Source organism: Eubalaena glacialis, chromosome 16 (assembly GCF_028564815.1).
Source record: "Eubalaena glacialis isolate mEubGla1 chromosome 16, mEubGla1.1.hap2.+ XY, whole genome shotgun sequence".
NCBI classification, from domain to species: domain Eukaryota; kingdom Metazoa; phylum Chordata; class Mammalia; order Artiodactyla; family Balaenidae; genus Eubalaena; species Eubalaena glacialis.
Window position 1 is genome coordinate 188,384 of NC_083731.1, and position 18,454 is coordinate 206,837.

General features: G+C 53.1%; 1 protein-coding gene across 3 annotated transcripts in view; it reads left to right on the plus strand.

The window, feature by feature from the left end:
- The window catches only part of RASA3 (RAS p21 protein activator 3), an 89,327-nt gene that overhangs the window by 27,991 nt on the left and 42,882 nt on the right, over positions 1-18,454 (plus strand). For all 3 annotated transcript variants that reach the window (XM_061170832.1, XM_061170833.1, XM_061170834.1), the window contains exon 2: positions 7,659-7,776. In XM_061170832.1, the coding sequence (XP_061026815.1) occupies positions 7,659-7,776 (118 nt within the window). The remainder of the gene's footprint in view (positions 1-7,658; positions 7,777-18,454) is intronic.

Below are 18,454 nucleotides of genomic sequence, written 5' to 3' on the forward strand. Positions count from 1 at the left end.
TCACTCTTCCCAAAGTTTCCACAATATCCTCACCTTAGTTTGTTTCATTAAAAAAAAAAAAAATCTAGTAATAGCCCTGCCATCTCTGTTTCTTTTTTCTCCTTCACCCTCTCAGCTACCTTGAAATTCTGACCGCACGCCTTTACTGATAACCTCCTAGAAATTCCTATGCAGTTAGTAAAAGCACAGCACAGAGGAGCAGAGGACGGGGGGCCCTGCAGCCAGGCCAGGGGGGGAGGGGGTCTTGACTTGGGGCGAAGCTCCGACAGTCTTCAGCTGCTGTTTTAGTCATCGTGATGTCGCACATAATGATGTTCTTGATCCCTGTTTATTTCTTAGGTGTTTTCCCTACTTTGTTTTCCAGAAGCTTCTTCATTGATCTTAGTAACCAGCTAACTAACATCTTCTCATGTGAAAATGAATCGGGAGATTTGCAGTTTACAAATGTATTCAAATCTGTCAAACAGTGGTTCTCGGGAGGACCCCAGCTTCTTCAGGCTCTGCTCCTGTTTTCGAGGGGCTCACAGTCAAGAGGAGAGACGGGAGGGAATTCCCACCCGGACGAGGCGCGGGTGCCCGGAGCTCGGGTGGGGAGGGTCCCGAGGCTGGTCGCAGGCCGGGGGCGAGAGCAGAGGCACAGCTGCTCGGGGTACCCGGCACACGGGGCAGTGGCGACCGGCACGTCTGTCAGATGCTGTGTCTCAATCATGGGACCTTTGACAGTGCTGTTGATTGAGTGAGCGTGTGTGTCACGTAGCGCACCTCCCTCTCGTCCTGCCCCCAGGGGAGCCCTGGAGGGGGGGCCGTGTGCCCCCCAGTGCCTGCTGGGGTGCCTGCTGCCCCGTTTCCACCGTCCCCCGCGGCCCCTCAGGTGTGTCCCCAGGGTTAGGGTGGCAGAGTAAGTGCCGCTTACTCTTTTCTGGCCTTAGCAGCCCTTGGAAATGCAGCATTAGGTGAAAAAGTATGTCCTAAACAGAGGCACAAATTTTCAGGTTCCAAGGACTCAGAAATACCCATTCACCACAGCATTCTAAAATTAAAGGAAACGAGTGGCTTCTTTTTCCCTGGGCTTAATTTTACAGCTTTTATTTCAGGATTGCGTTACTGTCCAAGAACACTATTTTCATTTCTAGCTTAATTGGAAAAGCACAAGAGAAGAGCACTTGCTTTTTCTCCCGATGGGAAAAGACCAGCCTCTAAGTAAAAGCAAAATTAGCTAATATTCTGTGTGTTTTTTGGTGCTGAATAGGTTGAATTCAATTCAGCTGGAAGATCTAAATAATTCTGGGGCTGTGCTGTTGTCCACAAAATCAGTCTGAACATGGAGAAATGGGCGATTTTCCACCGCTGTTCTTCGTGCCATAGGCGTTCTTTCTTGTCCAGAAGCCTAAACTGCACTTTTCTTTAGATTCTAAGGCCTTCTCAGTTCAAGCAGAGAAGTGTTTAAGGTGCTCCGCCCCCCCTTGCCTTAGGGGGTCTGCCGGGCTCTGTATTAAGGAGCACTGAGGGCGAGCGGACAGCCCAGGGTGGAGGAGACGCCCACCCAACCCCTTCAACCCCCGGCATTTTCCGCCGGCTCGGAAGCTGGGGGGGTTCCCACGGGTGTCGGGGCACCGGGCCGAGCAGCCCGGCAAGTGGTGCCAGCCCTGCATTTTATGATTGCAGGGGTGCCACAGATCTGTGCCCCAAAGGACCCCCGCAAGCCCTGCAGGGCCGTCCATCCAGCCAGAAATTCCCGTCCCTCAAGGTGACTGGTGCTTGGGCCATGGGGAGAGACGGAAGCTTCCAGGGCCGGTGGAGGCCTCAGGCAGGAAGAGCAGACCACGTGCAGCGGGGGCTCCTGTCAGCACTTCTTTCCACAAGGCTTTTGGGCGGCGACAAGATAGAATCTGACAGTCATGGCACATGAGGAGGGCGGGCAGGTGCCCCTGGGAGGGGCTGCCCTGACCCGACCAGGGACCGTTAAAACGGGACGTGGCCCAGCACTGCTGGATCTTCTGAGTTTTCTAAAGGAGTGGGAGTCCTGGATTAGAAAAATGTGAAATCACCAGTTTTAAACGGCGTCAACTAATTCAGAATTGAAAAATCACCGTGTAGGGAGAGCATTGCCTTCACCGCCAGCCCCCAGCTGCGACCTGAGGGTCAGCTCCCAGCCCGGAAGGCCCTCGGTCATCGCTGGCGGTCCAGCACCCAGCCGCACTCACCCAGCTGTCGACGGTGCTGCCGGAGCCCGGGTGTCCCCCGGCTGCACGGCTGCCGCACTTCATTATTATTCCCATTGGAGTCGGAGGTACTTTGAGTCAGAGTCAGAAGGCAGCAGGGGTGCAGGGCAGGGTCTCCTCACCTGGAGGGACTCTGGGTGTCTCCTGGGCTCTCCGCTGCCGGGTTAGTCACGCCTTTAAGTCCTCACCGGGTGCAGGGAGGGGCCCGGTGGAGAGCTGCTTTGCTGAGAGCCCCGAGAGCGTCTGACAGCTGTGCTCTCACATCTCGCAACGTTGGGGCCAGGGATTTGGGCTGGACGTGAGGCCTGGATGGAGCCATGCTGGGCAGCTGGTGGGCGGGCTGCCCCGCAGGCACAAGACGCGTCCGTCACCCGTGTGGGGCGCTGGGAAGTTAGGCTGGCCCGGGTTGTCCAGGCACCTGCATTGTCTCCCCAGCGGTGGCCTCGGGGGCCTGGCCTGTGGCTCAGGGCGCAGAGGGTGTCCAGTGGCCAGGGTGGAGGCACATGGCTCTGACATCTCCCAGGAAGCCGGGCAGTCACTGCTGGTCAGTCAGGGCCCTGAGGCCAGCCCAGACCAAAGGGAGGGACACGGGAGTCCCCCTCGGAGGAGCAGAACGGGAGCTGTGACTGTCCCCACGTCGTGTCTCTGGCGAGAGTCTTCAGAAGCTGCCGTGCGTGGTCATTTCATCACAGACTCTCTCCTTTAGTCCCTGGGACAAACATTTCAGGGACGCTCATCATCTGCCCGGCGCTGCTGGGGTGCTGGACGCAGAGAGGAAACGAGACCAGGCACGGCTGTGGGGTCCACAGCGAGGAGGGGGTGACCAGAGGCTCCTCCGGGGTCCCTCCGCCCCACAGTCCCCGGGCCTGAGGGGCGACCCTGTCGTGTCTGCGTGTGGAATGGGGCCTCACCGGGCTCTTCCTGGGACTCCTGGCCGCCCAGCGTCCTCGGCCCCCGTCAGCATCCCCTCCTGTGCCAAGCGATTCTCACAGGTCGTCGCTCGAGTCCCCACCTGCTGAGGACAGAAAAGAAGCAACCCTTGAGCATGTTTCTGCATCTTTTGTAAAATTTTCTCGGAAGACATGCCAGCCCCTCTTTTCATGGTGTTTCCTCCTGGAGAGCTGGTATGTTTCATTTTTAGGTAAATCGTGAGAAATGTGTGTTCCGCCATATTTCCATTTGTTCCTTAGCTACCGGGAAACTCGGAACCACTCACGGTGGGGTTGGATAGGTGTAATTTTCCTCCCTCTTACCATATGTTAAACGTTTAATTTCCATTTTAACAGCCTTATTTTAAACTTGTCTTTCATGTTGCCACCTATTCTTTTTGGAAATTGGAGGAAACCTGCGATGCATGTTAGGAAATCTTCCTGTGTCATGGTCATGCCCCTCCCCGGGGGCAGACATCAGCCGAGCCCTGCGGGGTCCGGCAGCTCAGCCTGGAGCTCTCCTGACTTGTAAATCAGCATGCAGTAGAGGAGGCTGTTGGTAACTTGGATATAAAATCCAATCTCATCAGGTTTTACGGACTTTTGTTCTATTTAATATCAAGTGCTAAAGTAAAATAGCAAGGCAGTCAAAAATATATTCATGGAAATAGAATGTTTTAATCATGAAACTGATCTTTTGAGACCAATAGGCTTTTATGTAGGTATAATGAGCTGTGTTGGCTGCCAGAATTTGTAGACCCGTTAGGTGTTTAGAATGACCAGAAAGCCCACGTAAAGACGGGAGCACCGGGGCCTGTAATTCCTGCACGTGTCCTGCCTCTGTGTGCAGAGGCCCTGGGCCGGGGAGGGTCGCTTTTACAGGACTAGTGCACTGGGCTCGAGTACCTGTTTAGGTGTTAATTGCAGAGGTTGGCCTGTAGTTGAGGTGAAAACCAACACACTGAGTAGGGAAGAGCAAAGTTCCAACACTCCGTGGATGTGGCAGACTTGAGGCCCCAGGCTCACGGCTGGGAGTCTCTCTTGGGGTGGTTGAGGACCCTCTTCTCGAGGGCAGCAGACAAGACAGAGCCCCTCGGAGGTGAGCGGGCTGACGTGCGGTGCCCAGGCCGGTTAGACCTCCAACACCCCTCTTGGGGTGCAGACAGCGTTGTTGCCCCTGAAGGGCAGTGGGCTTCCTCGTCAGGGCAGAACCTAGCGGTGCCACGAAGACCGCCCACAGCCCTGCGGGAGGCGTGGGCATCCACACGTGGCTCTTCCCTCCACCGGGTCAGGTTGGAGACCCAGCTGCCTGTGGGTCTGGGGCTCTCTGGCTGTGATCACCCCGAGTGTGACGCCTGTAATCAGAAACAGGTTTGCTGTTTCAGTGCTGTTTCATTACCGATTTTTAAGTGCTGCCTTTTACTTCTGTTAGTAAATTCAGTGTTCAGAGATGGTACTGGGCGCCAATTTACTGTCTTCATCAAATCCACCAGCAGACAGTTCTGGTGGGTGAACGGTGTACGTTTTGGAGACGTGGATAACAGCAGGGAGGCGTATGAAAATGTGACTTGGCTCGTAGACTGAAACCAGAGTTTACTTTCCTTTTTCCTTGCAGGCATTTATCCATCCAGTCATTCAACAAATGTATACGAGGCATGGCTTTACCTTCTTAGGTAAATGTCTCCACACACTGGAGAAAGGGTCATGGCTCTCTTCTCCTTTGAGGGAGACGAAAGGCCCCTAATCTGCATCCAGGGAGGGGAGCGGCCTCCGGCCTTCGGCACAAGTAACACGCGTGGAAGAGACGTCATCTGCTCTGAGTGTGGCTGGGACACGCCCCGCCCAGCCCCCTGGGCCACAGTGGGGTCCCCAGCTGGAGGACCCTGGGCAGACGACGCGGCCAGGACGGGGTGCCGGCCCACTCCCAGCCCTCCTGGCCTGAGCCACTTGTTAATGTTGGCTCGGCTCGGCTCTGCCTGCCGGTGCTCTGGTGTCGCCATTGTCATAGCAACCGGGATGTTTCTGTAACCAGTGGGGTTGGGCAGGGCCAGGGGTCGGAGGCGGGGAGCCAGGCCACGTTCACAGCCACACAAGGTAGTTCAGCATCTCGCAGCTGTTAACCCGATTGTTCAGGGGAGGCACGTCCGTCTCTTCTGTCCTTGAAGAGAAGTGTCAGCTGCCGCTGCTTGTGTTCTGAGGTTCTCCTGAGAATAAACAGAAAAAAAATCCCAGTTCTGTGTTTTCCACCAATGGCCATCTCCAATAAGACTTTCCAAAAAAAAGGGTTTTTTCTACTTTTAAGAAACACAGGAACTTGCAGCTAAATATCTCATTTGTTGCACAGAAAGTTCCAGCAGGAAATAGGGTCACATCCTAGAGGTGTCAGCTGGAAAGTCAGCAGAGCCGGGCTGTTTGAGGGGGAAGATTTGTGAACGTAAATCAGTTTGGAAAGCGGGCGGGAAGCCGCTGGGCCCCTTCGGACGTGGGTCATCACACCCCCTGCACGCACCTGTGTGTGCACACGTGACTGCTCACATCTGCCAGGAGCCATCGGAAAGTCTGTCTTTGGACACTTAACAACGGGCTCGAAGCCGGGCAGGGATCACGCGCCCCTTCTCAGATGGTCCGTGGTTCTGTGCCTGACTCGTCGTGGACTGGCGCTTCCCGGGGCCTTGCGGCGTGAGGTGCCGTGAGGATAATCGCACCCCTAGGAAAACATTCATTTGTTATTTCTTTTTCTTCACCATCTGAGAGTCACTGACGACTCCCTGATGATTCCCAAAAGAGAAATTCCTAGAACCTTTTGAGTTAGAGGAGGCTGGAAGGCATGTGCTGTCTTGCTTTTACGGTTGGGGAAGCCGAGACCCAGAGGAGAGGCCCGGTGTCCCGGCCGCGTGTGCAGCAGGTCCGCCTGTGCAGAGTACCGCTGGGGCTGCTAGGAAGCCTCAAAACACTCAATTTATTGGCCCAGAAAACATCCACCCAGTTTCTGAGCCACTTCTGTTAATTGCTGCTCTCCTCCGTCCCGAGCAAGAAGGTTAATGAGAAGTTTGAGAGAAAGACTTCGCGCCCGTCAGGCTCACCTCCACCCTTGGGAGGTGGCAGCAGGAAGTTGCCCACGGCGTGTTTCCCCGAGAGCGGCGTCAAGTGTGTTTGTGGGGTGTGGGCGTGGCTCCTCTGGGGGCTGAGCTCTGAGGTTTTGGTTTGCTTTCTGTTGTTGTTGCTTTTCCTTCAGTTTTAACCAGAGGAGGTATTGCGGCCCTGGGTGGTACTAACAGGTGTCGGCCGTGCCTGGGCTGCGTTGGTGGGTGCTGGGTGCTCAGCCCCGGCCCCCTTTCTGGCCCCGGGTCTGGTGCCTGCAAACGCCCAGCTGGGGGACAGGAGGCCCCTGGGAGGCGGGAGCTCGTTAGTGGGGGTTCCTTCCTGGGAGGGGGCTTCTCCTGCCCGGCCGCAAGCCCCTCTGCCCCCGATCGGTCCACAAGCAAAGGGGCTGCTTGAATGTGCAGCCCAAGCTCGCTCCCCGCTTCCGGCAGAGGGTCCAGCAGCTGCGGCTTCGCTAATGGTCTTCGGTCAGACCCAAGATCAAAGGCGACATGGCGTCCAGGATTCCACGGAGCCGTTGGCAGCTCCTCCCTTTTCTCCAGCGCATGTCGGGGAGGCATGGCCCGTGGCTGGTCCCCCCCCCCAGACTTCTCCTCACCGGCTTCTGAACAGCTGGAGTTCGTAGCTTACTCATCAGTAAAAAAAGAGTCCTTCTCCTTAATTATTGTCCCAACTTTGACCTAATACTATCAAATTGAATTCAAAATAAAAAGGGACCCGGGGGCTGAATAGATAAGCAAAACGTTAGCCTTGGAAAAGCAGTGAATCCTGTCTCGGGCCATGACGTGGGTGAGCCTTGAGGGCGTTGTGCTCAGTGGCATAAGCCAGACACAGAAGGACAGGCAGTGTGTGGTTCCACTTTTGTGAGGTCCCTGGGCGGAAGGTGGGTGGCAGGGGCTGGGTGGTGGCGGGGAAACGGGGCTTGTTGTGTAGTGGGCGCAGTCTCAGTTTTACGAGGTGAAGGAGTTCTGGAGATTGATTGTGTCACGGTGTGAATAGAGTTAACTGCGGGTGCTGCTGAGCTGTATGTGTGAAGGTGGGTGAGAGGATACGTTTTCATTTCTGTGTATCTTACCATAATTTAAACATTAAAAATATTAAAGGGACTAATGTGGGTAAAACGAAACAATCCTTAATTCCTAGGCCAATGGATTACTACTTTTATAGGAATCCATTGCTTTAGAGGTTAATGTATATGTTACCTTGCACTGTAACAGTACAGATGGTTTTCTCATCAGCGCTTTGGTGGCAAGAAGACCGAGACCTGATTAAGAGCTAATTAACGTACAGAAGTGAGCAGGCACCTTGCTGTGAAACGAATCCGTCATTGGGAAAGGTGTCTGGTTAACAAAGAGACTAAATAATTCCAGGCTAAACTGATGATAGATTTACATTTGCTTTTTAGGTGAAGCCAAAAACCTTCCCACTTACCCGGGGCCAAACAAGATGCGAGACTGTTACTGCACCGTGAACCTAGACCAGGAGGAGGTGTTCAGGACCAAAATCGTGGAGAAGTCGCTCTGGTAACGTCCGCTGCCGCTTTCTTTGGTGCTGACAGTTGCTTCTGTGTGGAGGGTGCCCTCGCTCGATCCTTATCCTCTCTCTCGGCCTGAGAGGGGAACGGGCTCCCGGGGCAGTTACGGGCTCATGGTCCCTAAATGCCCGTGATGACCGGGGCAGAGCAGGAAGGACAGAGCGCATAGACTTATTTGTCGGCCGAGAGGTGGGTGAGGACTGTCTAAATCGAGATGAGCTGGGCAGTATATAGTGCAACAAAAGAGGACAAATCAAAGATTTCAGAGCATAAATATTTGGGAAGCTTTTTTTTACCATCTTCCTTTTTCTAAGGAGGCTCAAGACGGGGGTGGAAGTAACTGTTCACAGAGATCAGAGACCTAGAAAGCATTGTTGCTAGATTTGAGGAAGAGAGGGGTCAGGTGAGAGAGGGCAGCATTTAAGCCTTAAGACTGAGAGGTTTGCAGCCTAAGAAACACGTCCGTGCTCCTCAACCCCAGCTTGTGTAGGAACCCTTCGGAGAGCCTGTTAAAGGCCAGGTGTCACCCCAGGCGGGGAGGGTGGGGCGGTGATTTGCATTTCCCACCAGCTCCAGGCCTGCTGGCCCCGGACCCCGCCCTGGGGTAGGAAGTGGCGGCACCTGTGGTCACAGCATGTCTCCGGGAGAGGGAGTGGGTAGGTGAGGGGGGCCTCTGCCGCCCTGGCAGGCAGGCGGGCGGGGACGGTGGCGTGAGTCTGGGTGAAGCACAGCAAAGCCGGGTGGAGTCCCAACCAGAGTAAGCGGTTCTGGAGCCGGTGCTAACAGTGGGCCCACCCTCGGGCTTAGAATTGCGGGTTGTACGGGTCCATCCAAAGAGCTATCTTGGGCTTGAGAACATTTTTAGCAGATGAATTATATCCTTGCATATTGCTGCTTCTAAGTGGGAACAAACAGCACGTTCTGATGCTTTAATGAATTTAACTTTTAGAAACTGTTAAGACCTCCTGCCCCCGAAACATGGAGACACTTCCCTCCGTCTGCCCCGTTGTCGCCCAGACTGGCAGGGCCGCTCCTGAGGCCCTGTGTTATTTGAATGCACCCTCGGATTCTCTGAAGTAATTTCTTGAAGGAGAACGGGAAGACTGAGGAGTCTGTCAGGAGTCGCGTGTGGCTTTGGGGCTGATGTTGAAGGTGCTGCCGTCGCCCTCAGGGTTATTTCCGTGAGCTCCCCAGGAGAAGGGTCCACGTCGGAGGCTTGTAAACCTGGAGAATCAGCGTCCGTCCCTGCAAAGCTGGGCTCCCCGCAGACCTGCCGGGTGAGGGTCTCTGGGAAGGGAATTGGGGAACCTCTGCTTTAATTGAGGCCGAGAAATAGGGACCATTCCTGAAAATATTTCTTACAAGTTTAGAAATAGAAATCATAGTTTCTGGTTTTGGTGGCACAAGAAAATGTGCTTTTGGAGCAGAGAAGGGAGGCTGAGAGCTAAATAAAAATAGTGGTGTAGTAATATTGTCTCTTCTGGGAAGTCAGCTACATGTGATACAGCCAGAATCAGGGGCAGCCCCCAAACACTGTCACCAGAAGCCAGTTAACTCTAGTGAGTATGCCGAGGTGATTCTCCCAACTCATCAGAGCGTCTAACCCTTCACAGACCATTCCTGCTTTCCTCAGACAGTTTTAATAAGCTTAGTTTTTGAAAGGTTAATTTATTCATTAGCTCAATTAATATTTATTGAGTGCTTATCTAATATACCAGATAAGTCAGGGAGTGCTGTAAACAGAAAGTTAAAGCTGACAGCAAATAAAGAGACAAACCTACACAAAATAATTCGAAGAGGTTAAAAAAATATGAGACAAGAAACAAATGGGACCTAATTAAACTTAAAAGGTTTGCACAGCAAAGGAAACCGTAAACAAAGTGAAAAGACAACCTACAGAATGGGGGAAAGTATTTATAAATGATACTACTGACAAGGGATTAATTTCCAAAATATACAAACAGCTCATACAGCTTAATAACAAAAAACCAAACAACCCAATAAAAAAATGGGCAGAAAACCTAAATAGACATTTCTCCAAAGAAGACATACAAATGGCCAACAAACACATGAAAAGATGTTCAACATCGCTAATTATTAGAGAAATGCAAATCAAAACCTCACTGTAATGAGGTACCACCTTACCCAGGTCAGAATGGCCATCGTTAAAAATTCTACAAATAATAAATGCTGGAGAGGGTGTGGAGAAAATGGAACCCTCCTACGTGGTTGGTGGGAACGTAAATTGGTGCAGCCACTATGGAGAACAGTATGGAGCTTCCTTAAAAAACTAAAAACAGAGCTACCATATGATCCAGTAGTCCCATTCCTGGGTGTATATCCAGAGAAAGCCATAATTCGTAAAGATGCATGCACCCCAATGCTCATAGCAGCACTACTGACAATAGCCAAGACATGGAAGCAACCTCGATGTCCATCACCAGATAAATGGATAAAGAAGATGTGGTACATATATATATAATGGAATATTACTTAGCCATAAAAAAGATGAAATAATGCCATTTGCAGCAACACGGATGGACCTAGAGATTATCATACTAAATGAAGTAAGACAGACAAAGACAAATATATGCTATCGCTTATATGTGGAATCTAAAAAAATGATACAAATGAACTTATTTACAAAACAGAAACAGACTCAGACATAGAAAACAAACATGGTTACCAAAGGGCATAGCAGAGGAGGGGAGAGGGATAAATTAGGAGTTTGGGATTAACCATACACAATACTATATATAAAATAGATAAACAGCAAAGACCTACTGTATAGCACAGGGAACTATATTCAATATCTTGCAAGAACCTATAATGGAAAAGAATCTGAAAAATAATATATATATACATATATATATATATTCTGAATATATATATATATATATATATTCTGAATATATATTCCTGGATCACTTTGCTGTACACCTGAAACTAATACACATTGTAAATTAACTATACTTCAATTTTAAAAATGATTTAAAAATGTGGGTGTATGTGGCCATTTAGTATTGAGGCAAAACCCCTATTTATACTGGTGAGGGGCAAGCTGGTAGCTCCAGACCTTGACTCTACAGTGTAAGGGCAAAAGAAAATAACCTGCTCCATAAAAGAAGTTAGCAAGGAAAATTGTGCCTCCACTTGGTGCTGAGTACTTGAAATCACAAGCTGGCTCTTGTGAGTGTGTAGCCTGAATCCGCACCACAAAACCACACACATACATTAATGCAGTCTTGGGTTAGTAGTTTGTAACGCCTGCTGAGGCAATGACAGGGCAGTCGAAAGCAAATCCACTCCTCTCCTTCAATCTAGGTCTCAGGATTCTCCAGTATAACGTTTCAGGGAGCTTGAGCTCAGAGGAGAAAATGCACAAAGAACACAGAAATAAAGCGTCATGTGCATTTTCCAAGAGAAACAACAGACAGCAGAATCAGACCTGCAATGTTTGCAGAATGTCAGCTAACAAAGTTTAGTGAACTTAAAAGTAATGAGACAAGATTGAAAACATGAGCAGGATAAGGAACGATGAAGAATGCCTGCACCAGTTTGAAAAAGAATCAAATAGAATTTCTAAAAATGCAGATCACAAGAATTTAGATGAAAAACTCAGTGAATGAATTAAATAGTTGATTAGACATAGCTGAAGGGAAAATTGGTAAAGTGGAAGGTACATTTGAAATATACCCCAGAGGGACTTCCCTGGTGGTCCAGTGGTTAAGACTTTGCCTTCCAATGCAGGAGGTGCAGGTTCGATCCCTGGTCAGGGAGTTAAGATCCCACATGCCTCGTGGCCATAAAACCAAAACGTAAAACAGAAGCAATACTGTAACAAATTCAATAAAGATTTTTAAAATGGTCCACATCAAAAAAATCTTAAAAAAAAAAAAAAGAAATCTACCCCAGAGACACAAAGGAATGGAAAGTGTGAGAGAGGTTTAGAGACACAGAAGGTAGAGGGATGTCTGAACACGTCCTGTGGGAATTCCTAAGGCCAGAGACCATGGGTGGAGGTCACAGGAGGTGGTGTCTTAATGCAGCTCAGTTCTTGAGGGGCCGAATCTGGGGGGCAGAGCCCAGTGGCACAAGACCCAGACCCAGATGGCAGCTGCGAGGGTGGAGGGAAGGGGGCATGCCTGGGTGACAAGGAGGGCATTGTGCCCTGGACAGGCCACCGGCACTGGCAGCCATCGGGGTTCAGTGTTGCCTGCACGGAGCAGCTGCACGCCTTGCTGTGTTGTGGCCCTAACTCCCGGATTGTCCTCCAGGCTCACCATCGCCTGTGAGGGTTGATCATTTGTTTGGCAAAGTTGCTGTAGGAAACAGAGAGCCTACGTCTGATCTCTGGACCTGAGAGAGCCGGCAGGACCTGGTGCCCCGTCTGGGGCTCGTAGTCAGAGGGGCCTCGGTGGCCGCAGAGGGTCAGTGCCACCCAGTGTGGTTTGTCCTCCCTCAGGCTGGAGTGCAGATGGAGCATGAAGGCGAGAGGGCGGACACACGCCCCCTTCCCTCCTTTCTCCAGGGGAAGGGGTCCAGGCATCGGGCTGCGGCCTGGCTCTGTGGGTGTCCCCACGCCCTGGGTCTGCAGAACGCCGCTCACCCATGAGCAGGTGTCACCGTCCCTGCCTTCCTTTCCTGCATGTCTGGCGTGGGACAGGGGGCACTGAGAGGGGACTGCTGTTGTAGATTTACTGGGGGAACCCCCTGGGTCGGACACCTCGGGGAGAAGGAGCCTTTTCCAGCCCGTCCCTCCTCCAGGACGGTGATTTGGGGAAAGTTCTGTCCTCCTGAGAACAGTATCTTCCCGATGGTGCAAGTGGACGGTGTTCACATTTAACTTTTTACAGCTATAATTTTTAATCATTTAAATGGCAAGTCATCATTTCTTTACCGTTTATTTAAACGGAAAGGCTCTATGAAACTGGGTTGTCAGGGTCCGGGCGGGTCAGCTGCCCGCCTGGGGCCACAGTGCATCTGCGGAGGGCATCCTGGGGTCCCCGGGAGGGCAAAGCAGAGCTGAAGGCTGCCTGTGGAGACAACCACCGTCCTATCCAGTACAAGGAGCACGTTCATGCTACAGTTAAACATAAGAGCTCTTAGGAGCTGGGTTGGTCCAGTCGTTTGCAGGCATATTCCATGCAGTGCCCGTTTTACATTTCCTTTTGTCCATGTAAGTGATTATTTTGAGGATGACATTGCCCGCCTCTCCCCACGACAGGTAGGAAGGGGCTCCTACTCTGACCCTCACTTTCCCCCAGGGCAGCTCTGTTGAGGCTGTGCTGAGCCTCCTGCCTGGACCCCCCCCCCCCATATCCAGCCCAGAAGTCCCTCCCTCCCGCCTCTGTGGGCCTCTGGATCAGAGGACCCTGACCCCGCGACCATGCCTCCTTGCCTCTCGCAGAGTTTGGTTGTCTGTCAAGCGATAAAGGCAAGTTACAAAGTTGAGTTCACAGTATGATTCCTTTTTGTTTAAAAAACTGGCATAGCTCTAAAAATGGTCTGGTATGTGAGGACTTAAATGCCAATGTGGTTATTTTTTCTGGGTAGTGGGATTATGGGAAGTATTTTTGTTCTTTTGTTGGTAGGTTTTTTTTTTTTTTACATAAAATTAGAAGTTAGTAAAATAACTGCTTTCTAGAGCACAGTGAGGAAGGGGCTATCTCATTACCACGCTTATCGATTTGGGTGACATTACAGAATCTCTAATCCCATCATTCTCGCCAAGAATTTTCCCGAATGAAAGGCTGTTCCCCCGCGGGTGGGCACGAACTTCCGGTTTGGAATCAGAAGGAGCACGTGGGTCGTGACTTGAGAGGGTCTCTCTGTTCCTTCCGAGAGATGCAAATTGCTCAGAAAGTAGAGCTTTGTGTGCTGGCGTCCGCAGTCTTCGGGTCTTCGTCTCCGGGAGGGAGAAGTTGTTTGGGGTTAGGGTGTGACAGCACAAGAGGGGCTCTGTGGTTTGGGAAGAAAGACGTCATTTTCTCAGATGTTCTTAATGAAAACCAAGTTGTTGACTAGAAAACACCAACTTTGAGATTATGGGACTGTACAAATAGCATCATCTCTCCTTATGTTTCTTTTCTCTCTAATTTCTCAAGTTAAAGCTTAAAAAATAAGTCTTTTTGACATAAATGCAGGTCTCAGGCCCAGACGTTCCACACCACCCTTCGCCCCAACGGTCCTGGGGAGCTCCAGGCGGGGACCCTTCCACCCCCCCGGTCCTGGGGAGCTCCAGGCGGGGACCCTTCCCCTCGGTCCTGGGGAGCTCCAGGCGGGGACCCTTCCACCCTCCCGGTCCTGGGGAGCTCCAGGCGGGGACCCTTCCCCCCGGTCCTGGGGAGCTGTCTGGTCCAGGGTGGGCCTTCAGCTCAGAGCATCCCCCCGACATTGGGCTCCAGTCCTCACTGAGCCCCTGAATCTCAGGATGTGGGGCTTCTCACAGGGCTTCCCAGATGCCCAGCTGACCGCCGTGCCCAGGCCCAGGTAAGGCTGGGACCCTGCAGGGAGAGACCACCCTGCAGGGAGAGACCCTGGGCCTGCCCTGTCCACCCTCCCTGAGTAGACAGTCAGTCCCCGTGGAGCTGTGGGCCGGGCAGTTTGGGTGTTGGGATGCTGTGGTTAATGGGTTCCTCTGGGGTCCCCAAAAGCTCCCCAGGCTGCTGCCCCCCTCATGCTCCCAGGCTTCTCCCTGACACCCTCCTTCCCTTGGGGCCTTTCTGAAGGTTCTGGAGTCCGGGAGTTTCAGTTACCTTAAGAAGCGTGGCCGGGCCTTAAAAGGACAGTCCGGGTGTGAGTTGTTGGTGAGGACACGTGATTTCTCTGGGGGGGGTGGGGGGAGGGGAGGAGCCGCACGTGGGAGTCCCGTGTGGGGTGCACCCCATGTGAGCAGATGGGGAAACTGAGTCTGGAAGAAGTGAGGAACCCGCCAAGGCCACGTGGCCGTCCAGCCTGGGCTGCTCAGGCCAGGGCAATGGGCTGCAGGTCACCCATGAGGGCCGGGCTCTGGCACAGACATCTGGCTGGGGTCCTGTGCTTCTGGAATAGCGTGTTGCTGGCCCTGCAGGCGGGCGCCCTGGGTGCCCTTGTGCCCTGTGATCCAGCCTTGTCCCGCGGGCCAAGACTGGCCCAGGTGGGGTCCAGGCGGGATGCTTCTTCCCCAGCATTTGGAGGAAAACTGTGATCTGACCTCCAAGCCTCCTTCCCCGGGAGGGTCAGCTGCATCCCTCCGGCCCCCGTTCACATCTGCATGAAGCTGGGGGGCAGGCCTTCGTTTCTCCATCCGTCCTTCACGTGGACGGAGCGGCTTTCTCTCCTGGGAGCCGCCCCTCCCTGTGTTCAGGCCGTGCCCCACGACTTAGGGGGAGGCTTCAGCACCAGAGGCTGAGCATCCGGCCTCCCAGTGAGATGCAGTAGCTTATTGGAAGCCTCAGAGACAAGCTCTCAGGTGCCGAGGGCCGCGCTGCTTTAAAATCGCCATTTAGAGGAAGTGAGGGAGAAACCAGACAGGGTTTCTCCTGCTTCTGGGAGCCATGGGCGGTTCGCGCCTGGGGTGCGGGCCCTCCCAGTGCTGGGGTCCCGCGAGCACCAGCCCGTGCGGGGTGCAGGCTGCACGAGTCCCCTCCCTTCCCGACTCTTCTGTGGACGTCTGAATACAGTATTTGGTTTCATGAATTTTAATCCAGGTTTTAGTGAATGGTTTAACCACCTGCACGTTTATTAGCCGAGCGCAGAGCTGTTCAGAGCCGGCCGGCACCCTTTTCGGAGAACGGGCCCTGCCTGCCTGGCTTCCAGCTCTCTCTGGGCCTCGGCGTGGGCCCCGGGTCCCCGCTTCTGGGCGCCTGGGCTCCACCAGGGCTGCCCTGTGGCGCACCCAGGGCTTGCGGGGAGGCTCCCCTCTGTCCCCGTGGCTCCCGCGCTCCCCTCCCCCAGATGCTGGGAAACGGATGCTGGCGTTTGCAACATAGGACACAGCACACAGCATGAAACGGGGAGAACCTCGCGTCTGGCCCCGGCGGGGGCAAGGCAGCACCAGCCGGGCTCTGGGGGGGCCAGGGAAGGACTCTGCGGTCCTGCGGGGGGTGCCCTGCCGGGACCCCTCGGCTGCACATCTGGGCTCGCGGAGCGGGAGGCCAACAGCTTCCCCTGTCGGAGGCTTTTTCTCTTTTCCCAATTCTGTGAAACTGCATTTAAACTTCTCCCTGTAATTAGTGAGGAAAGCGCTCTGGCCGGCCTCAGAGGCCACGTCTTAATCCCCTTGTCAGATAGTGGTAGTTAAGGCCGTCCAGTCCTTTGGGCGGCATTTTCCCTTTATCTGGACATGCCTGCAACCGTGCAGGGCATGAATCCTGCCTCTGCTGCTGCTGACCTGTGCGCAGAGATGCCCAGGCAAAGGCGCCAGCTGGGGGGGCTCGGGTTGTGCAGCCCCTCTGAGTCCCGCAGAAAGGAGAGTCTGTGTTGCAGGCACGTGGGGGGTTCTCACCCCACTTCCCACCATCCACAGCTTCCTTTTTTTTTGGAAATATGCTTCCAACTCTGCCCCTGTGAAGAGACACTGCAGGCTTTCCCGTCGACCAAGAAGGGGGTGGCCTGGCCGCGTGCGGGCACCAGGGGGCACGCCTGTCCCACCCCCAGGATGCCTGCCCTGCTCCCTCACGCCCCTGTGGGCCCTGCTGATGCCAGCCCCGACCTGAGAGATGCCACGATTGGGCTGAGGAGGCCTTTGTGCAGGGACCCCCTGGGCTTCTGCTGGGGACAGCCGGGCTGCCTGCCTGTCCCTGTTCGTGGACGACAAACGTATTCCTTGTATGTTGGGCGTCAGGTACTTGTCTTTTACTTTGCAACATAAATTTAAAAGTTCTCAGTGGATTACTATCCTGAACTTGAAAAGAATGTGAAAAGATGGTCATTTGACAGAAAATGAGCCAAAGACATTTCAACACAAAACGAAACAAAAAGTGCTCACACACACGCTTGACAGATATTCAGCCTCACCAATAATTTAAACTTTTCAAATGAAAGCAGTAGTTTTGGTCACCAGCTTAGCAGAGTTTGTAAACATTGATGGAGACCTTTCTGGAGGGTCTGTGGTCCCAGAGCCCAGGATGGAGGATGCCCTCCCACCAAGCAAGCCACCTCGGGGACTGTCCTGAGGACACCAGGGCTAGGGACGCTCCCGGTGGTGGACGTGGGGGAGGACTTGCTGTCCGCGTGTTGGAAGGTGTGAGTCCTGCGGCTGTGGTCACTCAGACCTCAGGTGCTGTTTGGCCTTTACTTACTTGGGAAGTGGTCCATGGCCTCATGTTAAAGGAAGAAGCCGACTGTATATCAGGTTGAATAATGTAACCCCACTTTTATTTAAAAACATGTGTCTTTATTTTTCTTCTATATCCCATTATCTTTAGAGAAAAAATAACTTAAGCATGATATACCCTAGAATGTTAATTCTGTTATTCAGTTGCTGACATCTTTATGTATTTTTAAAATTTTTGGTTTTTGAAAAATAGCTTCACTGAGATATAATTCACATACCATATAATTTACCCATTTAAAATGTACAGTTCTATGGTTTTTATTACATTCAGAGTTGTGTGGCCATCACCACAATCAATTTTAGAACCTTTTCATCTCCCTAAAGAGAAACCCGTTCCCTTTACCTGCTCCCCAGCCCCTGGCAACCAGGGATCCACTTTGTCTCCACAGACGAGCCTGTTCTGGTCATTTCACGTAGAGGGAACGGCACGCTGTGTGGCCTCTTGTGTTGGCTTCTCTCGTTGAGCATCAGCGTGAGAGCTGAAGGCGCCAGTGGGTCTGGGGCCCCGTTCGGTGTGTCTGTCCTCTGTTGATGGGCGCTTGGGTTGTTTCTGCTGTAACCTTGCACGTACCAGTTTTTGTGTGGATGTGTTTTCATTGCTCCAGGACATACCCCTGGGGGTGGGCTGTTGGGCTATAATGGTTACTTCGGGTTTACCGTTTTGGAAAAGTGATGGCCCCATTTTACATTCCTACAAGCAGTTCAGTTTCTCCACATCCTCACCGGGGGGAGTGCCATCTGGGTGCAGGACCGCCTGTCCCGGGGCTCCTGTGCCTCCAGGGGCCGGGGGTGAGATTTGTGTCCCCCACGTGTAACCGGCTGGCGTCATGGCTCTGTGTCAGGAGGTGGCAGGTGTGGGACTGGAGGTGCTACCCTGTGACCCACCCCTAAAGAGGGCCCTCTGAGTGGGGCCTGGGCAGTGTGTTTTCTAGAAACCTCTCCAGGTGATCCTGATTTGCAGCTGAGAGTGGGGACAGTCCCCTGAGATAAAGCCGGGATGGGGGCCAGGCCGTGGGCAGGGGCACTGGAGTCAGGACTCGCGTGTGTGGCCGTCTCGGGGGCAGCCCTGGAAACACCTGCCGTACGCGTGCGCCTTCTCGCGAGGCCTCGGCAGCAGCTCTGACTCCTGTGGGACGTGCCTTCGGGGCTCTGGCCCCCAGGACATGGCGGGGGGAGAGCAGCTGCCTTCTCTGCACGCCTGGACCTCAGGCCAGCATGGTACCCCTTCCTGCTCTGGACCTGAGCTGGTCAGTAAAACAAGCAAAACCTGTTAGGTGCTTCTGACAGCAGCACCACAGGTGGGCTCGTCCCCCTCCGAGCGGAGGCTCTGATGCAGCTCCTGCGTACA